Here is a 16,740-nt window from a genome sequence, read left to right on the forward strand (position 1 = left end):
GGTCCAAAATGATGAGAAACGAGGATAACTTTTTTTTTCAAAATTTCAAAAAAAACATGGGCTATAACCCATCGTTTTTGTCATTTCGTCATTTTTTTCAAATCTTCAAAAATGATGAAAAACTGCGCGCTATAGTATGCCGTACGATATGGGCTATAGCCCACGGTCCAAAATGATAAGAAACGAGGCTAACTTTTTTCTCCAAAATTTCAAAAAACATGGGCTATAACCCATCGTTTTTGTCATTTCGTCATTTTTTTCAAATCTTCAAAAATGATGAAAAACGGCGCGCTATAGTATGCCGTACGATATGGGCTATAGCCCACGGTCCAAAATGATGAGAAACGAGGCTAACTTTTTTTTCCAAAATTTAAAAAAAACATGGGCTATAACCCATCGTTTTTGTCATTTCGTCATTTTTTTCAAATCTTCAAAAATGATGAAAAACGGCGCGCTATAGTATGCCGTACGATATGGGCTATAGCCCATGGTCCAAAATGATGAGAAACGAGGATAACTTTTTTTTTCAAAATTAAAAAAAACATGGGCTATAACCCATCGTTTTTGTCATTTCGTCATTTTTTTCAAATCTTCAAAAATGATGAAAAACGGTGCGCTATAGTATGCCGTACGATATGGGCTATAGCCCACGGTCCAAAATGATGAGAAACGAGGCTAACTTTTTTTTCCAAAATTTCAAAAAACATGGGCTATAACCCATCGTTTTTGTCATTTCGTCATTTTTTTCAAATCTTCAAAAATGATGAAAAACGGCGCGCTATAGTATGCCGTACGATATGGGCTATAGCCCACGGTCCAAAATGATGAGAAACGAGGCTAACTTTTTTTTCCAAAATTTCAAAAAACATGGGCTATAACCCATCGTTTTTGTCATTTCGTCATTTTTTCAAATCTTCAAAAATGATGAAAAACGGCGCGCTATAGTATGCCGTACGATATGGGCTATAGCCCACGGTCCAAAATGATGATAAACGAGGCTAACTTTTTTTTCCAAAATTTCAAAAAACATGGGCTATAACCCATCGTTTTTGTCATTTCGTCATTTTTTTCAAATCTTCAAAAATGATGAAAAACGGCGCGCTATAGTATGCCGTACGATATGGGCTATAGCCCACGGTCCAAAATGATGAGAAACGAGGCTAACTTTTTTTTCCAAAATTTCAAAAAACATGGGCTATAACCCATCGTTTTTGTCATTTCGTCATTTTTTTTAAATCCTCAAAAATGATGAAAAACGGCGCGCTATAGTATGCCGTACGATATGGCTATAGCGCAAGGTCCAAAATGATGAGAAACGAGGATAACTTTTTTTTTCAAAATTTCAAAAAACATGGGCTATAACCCATCGTTTTTGTCATTTCGTCATTTTTTTCAAATCTTCAAAAATGATGAAAAACGGCGCGCTATAGTATGCCGTACGATATGGGCTATAGCCCACGGTCCAAAATGATGAGAAACGAGGCTAACTATTTTTTTCAAAATTTAAAAAAACATGGGCTATAACCCATCGTTTTTGTAATTTCGTCATTTTTTTCAAATCCTCAAAAATGATGAAAAACGGCGCGCTATAGTATGCCGTACGATATGGCTATAGCGCAAGGTCCAAAATGATGAGAAACGAGGATAACTTTTTTTTTCAAAATTTCAAAAAACATGGGCTATAACCCATCGTTTTTGTCATTTCGTCATTTTTTTCAAATCTTCAAAAATGATGAAAAACGGCGCGCTATAGTATGCCGTACGATATGGGCTATAGCCCACGGTCCAAAATGATGAGAAACGAGGCTAACTTTTTTTTTTCAAAATTTAAAAAAACATGGGCTATAACCCATCGTTTTTGTAATTTCGTCATTTTTTTCAAATCCTCAAAAATGATGAAAAACGGCGCGCTATAGTATGCCGTACGATATGGGCTATAGCGCAAGGTCCAAAATGATGAGAAACGAGGATAACTTTTTTTTTCAAAATTTCAAAAAAAACATGGGCTATAACCCATCGTTTTTGTCATTTCGTCATTTTTTTCAAATCTTCAAAAATGATGAAAAACTGCGCGCTATAGTATGCCGTACGATATGGGCTATAGCCCACGGTCCAAAATGATAAGAAACGAGGCTAACTTTTTTCTCCAAAATTTCAAAAAACATGGGCTATAACCCATCGTTTTTGTCATTTCGTCATTTTTTTCAAATCTTCAAAAATGATGAAAAACGGCGCGCTATAGTATGCCGTACGATATGGGCTATAGCCCACGGTCCAAAATGATGAGAAACGAGGCTAACTTTTTTTTCCAAAATTTAAAAAAAACATGGGCTATAACCCATCGTTTTTGTCATTTCGTCATTTTTTTCAAATCTTCAAAAATGATGAAAAACGGCGCGCTATAGTATGCCGTACGATATGGGCTATAGCCCATGGTCCAAAATGATGAGAAACGAGGATAACTTTTTTTTTCAAAATTAAAAAAAACATGGGCTATAACCCATCGTTTTTGTCATTTCGTCATTTTTTTCAAATCTTCAAAAATGATGAAAAACGGTGCGCTATAGTATGCCGTACGATATGGGCTATAGCCCACGGTCCAAAATGATGAGAAACGAGGCTAACTTTTTTTTCCAAAATTTCAAAAAACATGGGCTATAACCCATCGTTTTTGTCATTTCGTCATTTTTTTCAAATCTTCAAAAATGATGAAAAACGGCGCGCTATAGTATGCCGTACGATATGGGCTATAGCCCACGGTCCAAAATGATGAGAAACGAGGCTAACTTTTTTTTCCAAAATTTCAAAAAACATGGGCTATAACCCATCGTTTTTGTCATTTCGTCATTTTTTCAAATCTTCAAAAATGATGAAAAACGGCGCGCTATAGTATGCCGTACGATATGGGCTATAGCCCACGGTCCAAAATGATGATAAACGAGGCTAACTTTTTTTTCCAAAATTAAAAAAAACATGGGCTATAACCCATCGTTTTTGTAATTTCGTCATTTTTTTCAAATCCTCAAAAATGATGAAAAACGGCGCGCTATAGTATGCCGTACGATATGGCTATAGCGCAAGGTCCAAAATGATGAGAAACGAGGATAACTTTTTTTTTCAAAATTTCAAAAAACATGGGCTATAACCCATCGTTTTTGTCATTTCGTCATTTTTTTCAAATCCTCAAAAATGATGAAAAACGGCGCGCTATAGTATGCCGTACGATATGGCTATAGCGCAAGGTCCAAAATGATGAGAAACGAGGATAACTTTTTTTTTCAAAATTTCAAAAAACATGGGCTATAACCCATCGTTTTTGTCATTTCGTCATTTTTTCAAATCTTCAAAAATGATGAAAAACGGCGCGCTATAGTATGCCGTACGATATGGGCTATAGCCCACGGTCCAAAATGATGATAAACGAGGCTAACTTTTTTTTCCAAAATTTCAAAAAACATGGGCTATAACCCATCGTTTTTGTCATTTCGTCATTTTTTTCAAATCTTCAAAAATGATGAAAAACGGCGCGCTATAGTATGCCGTACGATATGGGCTATAGCCCACGGTCCAAAATGATGAGAAACGAGGCTAACTTTTTTTTCCAAAATTTCAAAAAACATGGGCTATAACCCATCGTTTTTGTAATTTCGTCATTTTTTTCAAATCCTCAAAAATGATGAAAAACGGCGCGCTATAGTATGCCGTACGATATGGCTATAGCGCAAGGTCCAAAATGATGAGAAACGAGGATAACTTTTTTTTTCAAAATTTCAAAAAACATGGGCTATAACCCATCGTTTTTGTCATTTCGTCATTTTTTTCAAATCCTCAAAAATGATGAAAAACGGCGCGCTATAGTATGCCGTACGATATGGCTATAGCGCAAGGTCCAAAATGATGAGAAACGAGGATAACTTTTTTTTTCAAAATTTCAAAAAACATGGGCTATAACCCATCGTTTTTGTCATTTCGTCATTTTTTCAAATCTTCAAAAATGATGAAAAACGGCGCGCTATAGTATGCCGTACGATATGGGCTATAGCCCACGGTCCAAAATGATGATAAACGAGGCTAACTTTTTTTTCCAAAATTTCAAAAAACATGGGCTATAACCCATCGTTTTTGTCATTTCGTCATTTTTTTCAAATCTTCAAAAATGATGAAAAACGGCGCGCTATAGTATGCCGTACGATATGGGCTATAGCCCACGGTCCAAAATGATGAGAAACGAGGCTAACTTTTTTTTCCAAAATTTCAAAAAACATGGGCTATAACCCATCGTTTTTGTCATTTCGTCATTTTTTTTAAATCCTCAAAAATGATGAAAAACGGCGCGCTATAGTATGCCGTACGATATGGCTATAGCGCAAGGTCCAAAATGATGAGAAACGAGGATAACTTTTTTTTTCAAAATTTCAAAAAACATGGGCTATAACCCATCGTTTTTGTCATTTCGTCATTTTTTTCAAATCTTCAAAAATGATGAAAAACGGCGCGCTATAGTATGCCGTACGATATGGGCTATAGCCCACGGTCCAAAATGATGAGAAACGAGGCTAACTATTTTTTTCAAAATTTAAAAAAACATGGGCTATAACCCATCGTTTTTGTAATTTCGTCATTTTTTTCAAATCCTCAAAAATGATGAAAAACGGCGCGCTATAGTATGCCGTACGATATGGCTATAGCGCAAGGTCCAAAATGATGAGAAACGAGGATAACTTTTTTTTTCAAAATTTCAAAAAACATGGGCTATAACCCATCGTTTTTGTCATTTCGTCATTTTTTTCAAATCTTCAAAAATGATGAAAAACGGCGCGCTATAGTATGCCGTACGATATGGGCTATAGCCCACGGTCCAAAATGATGAGAAACGAGGCTAACTTTTTTTTCCAAAATTTCAAAAAACATGAGCTATAACCCATCGTTTTTGTCATTTCGTCATTTTTTCAAATCTTCAAAAATGATGAAAAACGGCGCGCTATAGTATGCCGTACGATATGGGCTATAGCCCACGGTCCAAAATGATGAGAAACGAGGCTAACTTTTTTTTTCAAAATAAAAAAAAACATGGGCTATAACCCATCGTTTTTGTCATTTCGTCATTTTTTTCAAATCTTCAAAAATGATGAAAAACGGCGCGCTATAGTATGCCGTACGATATGGGCTATAGCCCACGGTCCAAAATGATGAGAAACGAGGCTAACTTTTTTTTCCAAAATTTCAAAAAACATGGGCTATAACCCATCGTTTTTGTCATTTCGTCATTTTTTTCAAATCTTCAAAAATGATGAAAAACGGCGCGCTATAGTATGCCGTACGATATGGGCTATAGCCCACGGTCCAAAATGATGAGAAACGAGGCTAACTTTTTTTTCCAAAATTTCAAAAAACATGGGCTATAACCCATCGTTTTTGTAATTTCGTCATTTTTTCAAATCTTCAAAAATGATGAAAAACGGCGCGCTATAGTATGCCGTACGATATGGGCTATAGCCCACGGTCCAAAATGATGAGAAACGAGGCTAACTTTTTTTTCCAAAATTTCAAAAAACATGGGCTATAACCCATCGTTTTTGTCATTTCGTCATTTTTTTCAAATCTTCAAAAATGATGAAAAACGGCGCGCTATAGTATGCCGTACGATATGGGCTATAGCCCACGGTCCAAAATGATGAGAAACGAGGCTAACTTTTTTTTCCAAAATTTCAAAAAACATGGGCTATAACCCATCGTTTTTGTCATTTCGTCATTTTTTCAAATCTTCAAAAATGATGAAAAACGGCGCGCTATAGTATGCCGTACGATATGGGCTATAGCCCACGGTCCAAAATGATGATAAACGAGGCTAACTTTTTTTTCCAAAATTTCAAAAAACATGGGCTATAACCCATCGTTTTTGTCATTTCGTCATTTTTTTCAAATCTTCAAAAATGATGAAAAACGGCGCGCTATAGTATGCCGTACGATATGGGCTATAGCCCACGGTCCAAAATGATGAGAAACGAGGCTAACTTTTTTTTTCAAAATTTAAAAAAACATGGGCTATAACCCATCGTTTTTGTAATTTCGTCATTTTTTTCAAATCCTCAAAAATGATGAAAAACGGCGCGCTATAGTATGCCGTACGATATGGGCTATAGCGCAAGGTCCAAAATAATGAGAAACGAGGCTAACTTTTTTTTCCAAAATTTCAAAAAACATGGGCTATAACCCATCGTTTTTGTCATTTCGTCATTTTTTTAAAATCTTCAAAAATGATGAAAAAAGGTAGCGCTATAGTATGCCGTACGATATGGGCTATAGCCCACGGTCCAAAATGATGATAAACGAGGCTAACTTTTTTTCTCCAAAATTTCAAAAAACATGGGCTATAACCCATCGTTTTTGTCATTTCGTCATTTTTTTCAAATCTTCAAAAATGATGAAAAACGGCGCGCTATAGTATGCCGTACGATATGGGCTATAGCCCACGGTCCAAAATGATGAGAAACGAGGCTAACTTTTTTTTCCAAAATTTCAAAAAACATGGGCTATAACCCATCGTTTTTGTCATTTCGTAATTTTTTTCAAATCTTCAAAAATGATGAAAAACGGCGCGCTATAGTATGCCGTACGATATGGGCTATAGCCCATGGTCCAAAATGATGAGAAACGAGGATAACTTTTTTTTTCAAAATAAAAAAAAACATGGGCTATAACCCATCGTTTTTGTCATTTCGTCATTTTTTTCAAATCTTCAAAAATGATGAAAAACGGCGCGCTATAGTATGCCGTACGATATGGGCTATAGCCCACGGTCCAAAATGATGAGAAACGAGGCTAACTTTTTTTTCCAAAATTTCAAAAAACATGAGCTATAACCCATCGTTTTTGTCATTTCGTCATTTTTTTAAAATCTTCAAAAATGATGAAAAACGGCGCGCTATAGTATGCCGTACGATATGGGCTATAGCCCACGGTCCAAAATGATGAGAAACGAGGCTAACTTTTTTTTCCAAAATTTCAAAAAACATGGGCTATAACCCATCGTTTTTGTAATTTCGTAATTTTTTTAAAATCCTCAAAAATGATGAAAAACGGCGCGCTATAGTATGCCGTACGATATGGCTATAGCGCAAGGTCCAAAATGATGAGAAACGAGGATAACTTTTTTTTTCAAAATTTCAAAAAACATGGGCTATAACCCATCGTTTTTGTCATTTCGTCATTTTTTTCAAATCTTCAAAAATGATGAAAAACGGCGCGCTATAGTATGCCGTACGATATGGGCTATAGCCCACGGTCCAAAATGATGAGAAACGAGGCAAATTTTTTTTCCAAAATTTCAAAAAACATGGGCTATAACCCATCGTTTTTGTCATTTCGTAATTTTTTTAAAATCTTCAAAAATGATGAAAAACGGCGCGCTATAGTATGCCGTACGATATGGGCTATATCCCATGGTCCAAAATGATGAGTAACGAGGATAACTTTTTTTTTCAAAATAAAAAAAAACATGGGCTATAACCCATCGTTTTTGTCATTTCGTCATTTTTTTCAAATCTTCAAAAATGATGAAAAACGGCGCGCTATAGTATGCCGTACGATATGGGCTATAGCCCACGGTCCAAAATGATGAGAAACGAGGCTAACTTTTTTTTCCAAAATTTCAAAAAACATGAGCTATAACCCATCGTTTTTGTCATTTCGTCATTTTTTCAAATCTTCAAAAATGATGAAAAACGGCGCGCTATAGTATGCCGTACGATATGGGCTATAGCCCACGGTCCAAAATGATGAGAAACGAGGCTAACTTTTTTTTTCAAAATTTAAAAAAACATGGGCTATAACCCATCGTTTTTGTAATTTCGTCATTTTTTTCAAATCCTCAAAAATGATGAAAAACGGCGCGCTATAGTATGCCGTACGATATGGCTATAGCGCAAGGTCCAAAATGATGAGAAACGAGGATAACTTTTTTTTTCAAAATTTCAAAAAACATGGGCTATAACCCATCGTTTTTGTCATTTCGTCATTTTTTTCAAATCTTCAAAAATGATGAAAAACGGCGCGCTATAGTATGCCGTACGATATGGGCTATATCCCATGGTCCAAAATGATGAGAAACGAGGATAACTTTTTTTTTCAAAATTAAAAAAAACATGGGCTATAACCCATCGTTTTTGTCATTTCGTCATTTTTTTCAAATCTTCAAAAATGATGAAAAACGGCGCGCTATAGTATGCCGTACGATATGGGCTATAGCCCACGGTCCAAAATGATGAGAAACGAGGCTACGTTTTTTTTCCAAAATTTCAAAAAACATGGGCTATAACCCATCGTTTTTGTCATTTCGTCATTTTTTTCAAATCTTGAAAAATGATGAAAAACGGCGCGCTATAGTATGCCGTACGATATGGGCTATAGCCCACGGTCCAAAATGATGAGAAACGAGGCTACGTTTTTTTTCCAAAATTTCAAAAAACATGGGCTATAACCCATCGTTTTTGTCATTTCGTCATTTTTTTCAAATCTTGAAAAATGATGAAAAACGGCGCGCTATAGTATGCCGTACGATATGGGCTATAGCCCACGGTCCAAAATGATGAGAAACGAGGCTAACTTTTTTTTCCAAAATTTCAAAAAACATGGGCTATAACCCATCGTTTTTGTAATTTCGTCATTTTTTCAAATCTTCAAAAATGATGAAAAACGGCGCGCTATAGTATGCCGTACGATATGGGCTATAGCCCACGGTCCAAAATGATGAGAAACGAGGCTAACTTTTTTTTCCAAAATTTCAAAAAACATGAGCTATAACCCTTCGTTTTTGTCATTTCGTCATTTTTTCAAATCTTCAAAAATGATGAAAAACGGCGCGCTATAGTATGCCGTACGATATGGGCTATAGCCCACGGTCCAAAATGATGAGAAACGAGGCTAACTTTTTTTTCCAAAATTTCAAAAAACATGAGCTATAACCCTTCGTTTTTGTCATTTCGTCATTTTTTCAAATCTTCAAAAATGATGAAAAACGGTGCGCTATAGTATGCCGTACGATATGGCTATAGCGCAAGGTCCAAAATGATGAGAAAAGAGGATAACTTTTTTTTTCAAAATTTCAAAAAACATGGGCTATAACCCATCGTTTTTGTCATTTCGTCATTTTTTTCAAATCTTCAAAAATGATGAAAAACGGCGCGCTATAGTATGCCGTACGATATGGGCTATATCCCATGGTCCAAAATGATGAGAAACGAGGATAACTTTTTTTTTCAAAATTAAAAAAAACATGGGCTATAACCCATCGTTTTTGTCATTTCGTCATTTTTTTCAAATCTTCAAAAATGATGAAAAACGGCGCGCTATAGTATGCCGTACGATATGGGCTATAGCCCACGGTCCAAAATGATGAGAAACGAGGCTAACTTTTTTTTCCAAAATTTCAAAAAACATGAGCTATAACCCTTCGTTTTTGTCATTTCGTCATTTTTTCAAATCTTCAAAAATGATGAAAAACGGCGCGCTATAGTATGCCGTACGATATGGGCTATAGCCCACGGTCCAAAATGATGAGAAACGAGGCTAACTTTTTTTTTCAAAATTTAAAAAAACATGGGCTATAACCCATCGTTTTTGTAATTTCGTCATTTTTTTCAAATCCTCAAAAATGATGAAAAACGGTGCGCTATAGTATGCCGTACGATATGGCTATAGCGCAAGGTCCAAAATGATGAGAAACGAGGATAACTTTTTTTTTCAAAATTTCAAAAAACATGGGCTATAACCCATCGTTTTTGTCATTTCGTCATTTTTTTCAAATCTTCAAAAATGATGAAAAACGGCGCGCTATAGTATGCCGTACGATATGGGCTATATCCCATGGTCCAAAATGATGAGAAACGAGGATAACTTTTTTTTTCAAAATTAAAAAAAACATGGGCTATAACCCATCGTTTTTGTCATTTCGTCATTTTTTTCAAATCTTCAAAAATGATGAAAAACGGCGCGCTATAGTATGCCGTACGATATGGGCTATAGCCCACGGTCCAAAATGATGAGAAACGAGGCTAAGTTTTTTTTCCAAAATTTCAAAAAACATGGGCTATAACCCATCGTTTTTGTCATTTCGTCATTTTTTTCAAATCTTCAAAAATGATGAAAAACGGCGCGCTATAGTATGCCGTACGATATGGGCTATAGCCCACGGTCCAAAATGATGAGAAACGAGGCTAACTTTTTTTTCCAAAATTTCAAAAAACATGGGCTATAACCCATCGTTTTTGTAATTTCGTCATTTTTTCAAATCTTCAAAAATGATGAACAACGGCGCGCTATAGTATGCCGTACGATATGGGCTATAGCCCACGGTCCAAAATGATGAGAAACGAGGCTAACTTTTTTTTCCAAAATTTCAAAAAACATGGGCTATAACCCATCAAAGCAAATACAGGTAATTCGAAAATGTTATTTTTGTACTTTTGTGTTTTATTACTTTACTGTTGAAATGTAAAATTTACATTTTAACCAAAGGACCTGTAAATGACAACACAAAAACTAAGGCACTGGTGTCGTACTTCTGGTTTACCGGAACGGGGTGCAACTCCCTGCAGTGCCCTGCTCAATTTGTTGTATTTACATGGTTCATTGGTCCATGGTCTCAGAGGTCATCGTTATAGTCTTCATCATTTTTGAGGATTTAAAAAAGGTGAAAATCGATGAAAATTGCGGAAAAATCGATGCGTTATAGCACATGTTTTTAGATTTATTTATTTTTAATTGCGGAGGAATTACGGAGTGTTGCGGAAAAATAGCGGAAAAAATAGCGAAATTGCGGAAATTTCGGAAATTGGAAATTGCGGAAATTACGGAAATTGCGGAAATTACGGAAATTGCGGAAATTGCAAAATTGCGGAAATTGCAAAATTGCGGAAATTGCGGAAATGGTAATTGCGGAATTGCGGAAATTGCGGAAATGGTAATTGCAGAAATTGCTAAATTGCGGAAATTGCGGAAATGGTAATTGCGGAATTGCGGAAAATGCGGAAATGGTAATTGCGGAAATTACGGAAATTGGAAATTGCGGAAATTGCAAAATTGCGGAAATTGCGGAAATGGTAATTGCGGAATTGCGGAAATTGCGGAAATGGTAATTACAGAAATTGCTAAATTGCGGAAATTGCGGAAATGTTAATTGCGGAATTGCGGAAATTGCGGAAATGGTAATTACAGAAATTGCTAAATTGCGGAAATTGCGGAAATGGTAATTGCGGAATTGCGGAAATTGCGGAAATGGTAATTGCAGAAATTGCTAAATTGCGGAAATGGTAATTGCGGAATTGCGGAAAATGCGGAAATGGTAATTGCGGAAATTGCGGAAATTTTCAATTTCCGCAATTTCCGCAATTTCCCAAATTTTCTTTCCGCAATTCCTCCGCAATTTTTCCGCAATTTTTCAAAAACAAAATCAAATACCGATTGATTTTTTTTTGAAAAATTACGGAATAATGAATCTGGAATAAATTAATAATCATAATATTAATTTAGTTACGGAGGCATGTGATTATGATTATTGCTTTTAAAATCTCTTTCCATGACAAATGACAGAGAACATGTAGTTTGAACTTTTTTTATTCATCCTTTTTTTTAGTTCTTTTTACTTTTTTGTTTTACGAAACAAATGTTTGCAGATGTCCTATGAATTAACAACAGCACCCTTTCTCCTTAGAACGTGGGTTCAGCACCCCTCTCCTTCCAAGAAAAGAGACTCTCCTTGCCCAATCACCACCTCTCCAGATTCACAAAGTGACTCCTATTTCATGTATGTAACATTCGTTTAAGTGCATTAGTAGACAGTGTAACCTTTTTTTTTTTTTTCTTCTTCTTTTTTAATATGTGCAATAGCTGGGAACTACGGCTGATGTGAAAAATATATTTACATTGCAGCTATGATCCACATTAACTGTCTTAACCATCACTTAAGCTAGCATCAGAACCGGAGAGGGAGACAATCACAACATGAGGAGTCTCCTTTCAAACACCGCCATCTTAAAACAGCATTACCTACATCATCATCATCATCATCATCATCATCATCAAGATTAACTAGACTCTTTAGTCGAACCTTTTATCCTCCAATAAGACAAAAAGGTTAGAATAGATAGAATGGTTTAAAATAAAGTTTAGTGATTGTGCTTTTAAAACCAAAGTAAAACAAGTAACAAAACATTGACGACAACACAGAACATAACAGTGCATTACAAAAACAAACAAACGACAACAAACAAACAAAATCCCAAAGTGGCACTTTCTTGGGGCGGCTAAATAATATAGCAATTTACAACATGGATGGAAATGATAAAATAATTATATTTACTGGCATAATAAAATTATAATTCGCAAAATAAAACAAAGGGAGACAAATTTGAGGTACCACAATGGGTGAATAAACAAAAGGACATCATGTATACACGTATATTTACAAGACAGTCCACCCCTCTCTGCTTGCAGCTATTTGTTACAGTAACATCTGACTGTATGGGCTCTCCAAACTTCTTATGGATGCAAGCTGAGTCATGTCAATGTCTGGAGTACAATATTACTCCATATTGCATTGGAATAAAACATAAATATACTACTGCATATTTTGCTTTGACTCCACCGTTCTTTTTTATTTTATTTTTAAATGGACATAGAAAATGATAAGTTAGAAAAAATAAACAAAAGAAAACAAAAAAAACAATTGGTCTGTTTTCCAGATGTAGAGAAACACTATTGACGTACAGTATGAAGTCAGCCAACATGATGGTGAAATACTGAGATATTTAAAATTGTAAGAGAAACAATGGTGCTCCGTTCTCAGGACAGTTCCTGACAGTTCCTCCTGGCTATTCTTCAGCTTTCCACCATCTGTCAGAACAAAACACAGCGGTTATTTCAATTGTGCATTCATCATTCATTGACTGCAAGAAAACTGCCAAACTCAACACTGTTAAAGCAGTGGTTCACAAAAAAGGGGACCGGGACCCCCATGGCGTCCTTGAGGGGGTTCCAGGGGTTCGCCAGCTAAATGAGTTATTTTAGCATTAAATAAACAAACATTTAAACATTGACATGAAAATGAACCACTGTGTCAAAGAATATCATTGCAGAAATATCTCCATATTTCAACAATTTGTGTTTTAAACTTGACTTAAACTTTGTCATACAAGACTGTCAAGCAAAACTAGTGAAACCTGCCGATCTACAAGCCCACAATGTGTCGGATTACAACGCGGTGTGAGCTTGGAGATTGCTATTTTCACTATTTCTGACATGTATTTTTTCACAAATTGATGGCATTCAGTACCTCAAGCTCTTCATCTCCTGGCTGGAAGGCCCCTGTGGTGTTGAGCCCCATGTCTGTGGGGTTCCTGCGGCCCCCTGGACAACCCTCTCCTCTCCGTCTGCCCCCCGACCCCCGGGAGGACATGGAACTGGAAGAGCTTGGGTCCCGAGGACTGTTCACTGTTGGGAACTGGGGCCGGCAGTAGGGCAGAATGTCCTCTGAACCTGGGCGACACAAGTAAACCTTAACGTATGATGTATATACAAACGTGTTCAGAATCTACAGCTTGGTAGGCTGCAGATAACCAACACATCATCATAGGCAACACAAAATGTATGCTTAACAACAACATAAATATTGGCTACTGCCATTGGTTAATGTCAGTATTTGCCAATACCGATATTGACAGATAACGGCAAATATCGTCCGATAGCGATATGTGGCCGATACATTGGTGCATGCAAACTGTGCTGTTTTTGAAAAAAAAAGTTATCCTCGTTTCTCATCATTTTGGACCTTGCGCTATAGCCCATATCGTACGGCATACTATAGCGCGCCGTTTTTCATCATTTTTGAGGAATTGAAAAAAATGACGAAATTACAAAAACGATGGGTTATAGCCCATGTTTTTTTAAATTTTGAAAAAAAAAGTTAGCCTCGTTTCTCATCATTTTGGACCGTGGGCTATAGGCCATATCGTACGGCATACTATAGCGCGCCGTTTTTCATCATTTTTGAAGATTTTAAAAAAATGACGAAATGACAAAAACGATGGGTTATAGCCCATGTTTTTTGAAATTTTGGAAAAAAAGGTTAGCCTCGTTTCTCATCATTTTGGACCGTGGGCTATAGCCCATATCGTACGGCATACTATAGCGCGCCGTTTTTCATCATTTTTGAAGATTTGAAAAAAATGACGAAATGACAAAAACGATGGGTTATAGCCCATGTTTTTTGAAATTTTGGAAAAAAAAGGTAGCCTCGTTTCTCATCATTTTGGACCGTGGGCTATAGCCCATATCGTACGGCATACTATAGCGCGCCGTTTTTCATCATTTTTGAAGATTTTAAAAAAATGACGAAATGACAAAAACGATGGGTTATAGCCCATGTTTTTTTTTATTTTGAAAAAAAAAGTTATCCTCGTTTCTCATCATTTTGGACCATGGGCTATAGCCCATATCGTACGGCATACTATAGCGCGCCGTTTTTCATCATTTTTGAAGATTTGAAAAAAATGACGAAATGACAAAAATGATGGGTTATAGCCCATGTTTTTTGAAATTTTGGAAAAAAAAGTTAGCCTCGTTTCTCATCATTTTGGACCGTGGGCTATTGCCCATATCGTACGGCATACTATAGCGCGCCGTTTTTCATCATTTTTGAAGATTTGAAAAAAATGACGAAATGACAAAAACGATGGGTTATAGCCCATGTTTTTTGAAATTTTGGAAAAAAAAGTTAGCCTCGTTTCTCATCATTTTGGACCGTGGGCTATAGCCCATATCGTACGGCATACTATAGCGCGCAGTTTTTCATCATTTTTGAAGATTTGAAAAAAATGACGAAATGACAAAAACGATGGGTTATAGCCCATGTTTTTTGAAATTTTGAAAAAAAAAGTTATCCTCGTTTCTCATCATTTTGGACCTTGCGCTATAGCCCATATCGTACGGCATACTATAGCGCGCCGTTTTTCATCATTTTTGAGGATTTGAAAAAAATGACGAAATTACAAAAACGATGGGTTATAGCCCATGTTTTTTTAAATTTTGAAAAAAAAAGTTATCCTCGTTTCTCATCATTTTGGACCTTGCGCTATAGCCCATATCGTACGGCATACTATAGCGCGCCGTTTTTCATCATTTTTGAAGATTTGAAAAAAATGACGAAATGACAAAAACGATGGGTTATATCCCATGTTTTTTGAAATTTTGGAAAAAAAAGTTAGCCTCGTTTATAATCATTTTGGACCGTGGGCTATAGCCCATATCGTACGGCATACTATAGCGCGCCGTTTTTCATCATTTTTGAAGATTTGAAAAAAATGACGAAATGACAAAAACGATGGGTTATAGCCCATGTTTTTTGAAATTTTGGAAAAAAAAGTTAGCCTCGTTTCTCATCATTTTGGACCGTGGGCTATAGCCCATATCGTACGGCATACTATAGCGCGCCGTTTTTCATCATTTTTGAAGATTTGAAAAAAATGACGAAATGACAAAAACGATGGGTTATAGCCCATGTTTTTTTTAATTTTGAAAAAAAAAGTTATCCTCGTTTCTCATCATTTTGGACCATGGGCTATAGCCCATATCGTACGGCATACTACAGCGCGCCGTTTTTCATCATTTTTGAAGATTTGAAAAAAATGACGAAATGACAAAAACGATGGGTTATAGCCCATGTTTTTTGAAATTTTGGAAAAAAAAGTTAGCCTCGTTTCTCATCATTTTGGACCGTGGGCTATAGCCCATATCGTACGGCATACTATAGCGCGCCGTTTTTCATCATTTTTGAAGATTTGAAAAAAATGACGAAATGACAAAAACGATGGGTTATAGCCCATGTTTTTTGAAATTTTGAAAAAAAAAGTTATCCTCGTTTCTCATCATTTTGGACCATGGGCTATAGCCCATATCGTACGGCATACTATAGCGCGCCGTTTTTCATCATTTTTGAAGATTTGAAAAAAATGACGAAATGACAAAAACGATGGGTTATAGCCCATGTTTTTGAAATTTTGGAAAAAAAAGTTAGCCTCGTTTATCATCATTTTGGACCGTGGGCTATAGCCCATATCGTACGGCATACTATAGCGCGCCGTTTTTGATCATTTTTGAAGATTTGAAAAAAATGACGAAATGACAAAAACGATGGGTTATAGCCCATGTTTTTTTTAATTTTGAAAAAAAAAGTTATCCTCGTTTCTCATCATTTTGGACCATGGGCTATAGCCCATATCGTACGGCATACTATAGCGCGCCGTTTTTCATCATTTTTGAAGATTTGAAAAAAATGACGAAATGACAAAAATGATGGGTTATAGCCCATGTTTTTAGAAATTTTGGAAAAAAAAGTTAGCCTCGTTTCTCATCATTTTGGACCGTGGGCTATAGCCCATATCGTACGGCATACTATAGCGCGCCGTTTTTCATCATTTTTGAAGATTTGAAAAAAATGACGAAATGACAAAAACGATGGGTTATAGCCCATGTTTTTTGAAATTTTGGAAAAAAAAGTTAGCCTCGTTTCTCATCATTTTGGACCGTGGGCTATAGCCCATATCGTACGGCATACTATAGCGCGCCGTTTTTCATAATTTTTGAAGATTTAAAAAAAATGACGAAATGACAAAAACAATGGGTTATAGCCCATGTTTTTTTTTATTTTGAAAAAAAAAGTTATCCTCGTTTCTCATCATTTTGGAC

At 36.2% G+C, this 16,740-nt stretch overlaps 1 protein-coding gene across 1 annotated transcript in view; it reads right to left on the reverse strand.

The window, feature by feature from the left end:
• Positions 1-11,605: 11,605 nt before the first annotated feature.
• The window catches only part of robo1 (roundabout, axon guidance receptor, homolog 1), a 162,913-nt gene continuing 157,778 nt past the window's right edge, over positions 11,606-16,740 (reverse strand). Inside the window, exons 28-29 of the mRNA XM_080771956.1 lie at positions 13,331-13,533; positions 11,606-12,891 (exon numbers count right to left, since the gene is read on the reverse strand). Coding sequence (XP_080628082.1) covers positions 12,877-12,891; positions 13,331-13,533 — 218 coding nt within the window. The 3' untranslated portion in view covers positions 11,606-12,876. The remainder of the gene's footprint in view (positions 12,892-13,330; positions 13,534-16,740) is intronic.

The sequence above is a fragment of the Protomyctophum bolini genome (genome assembly GCF_963924005.1).
Source record: "Protomyctophum bolini genome assembly, chromosome: 9".
Taxonomy (NCBI): domain Eukaryota; kingdom Metazoa; phylum Chordata; class Actinopteri; order Myctophiformes; family Myctophidae; genus Protomyctophum; species Protomyctophum bolini.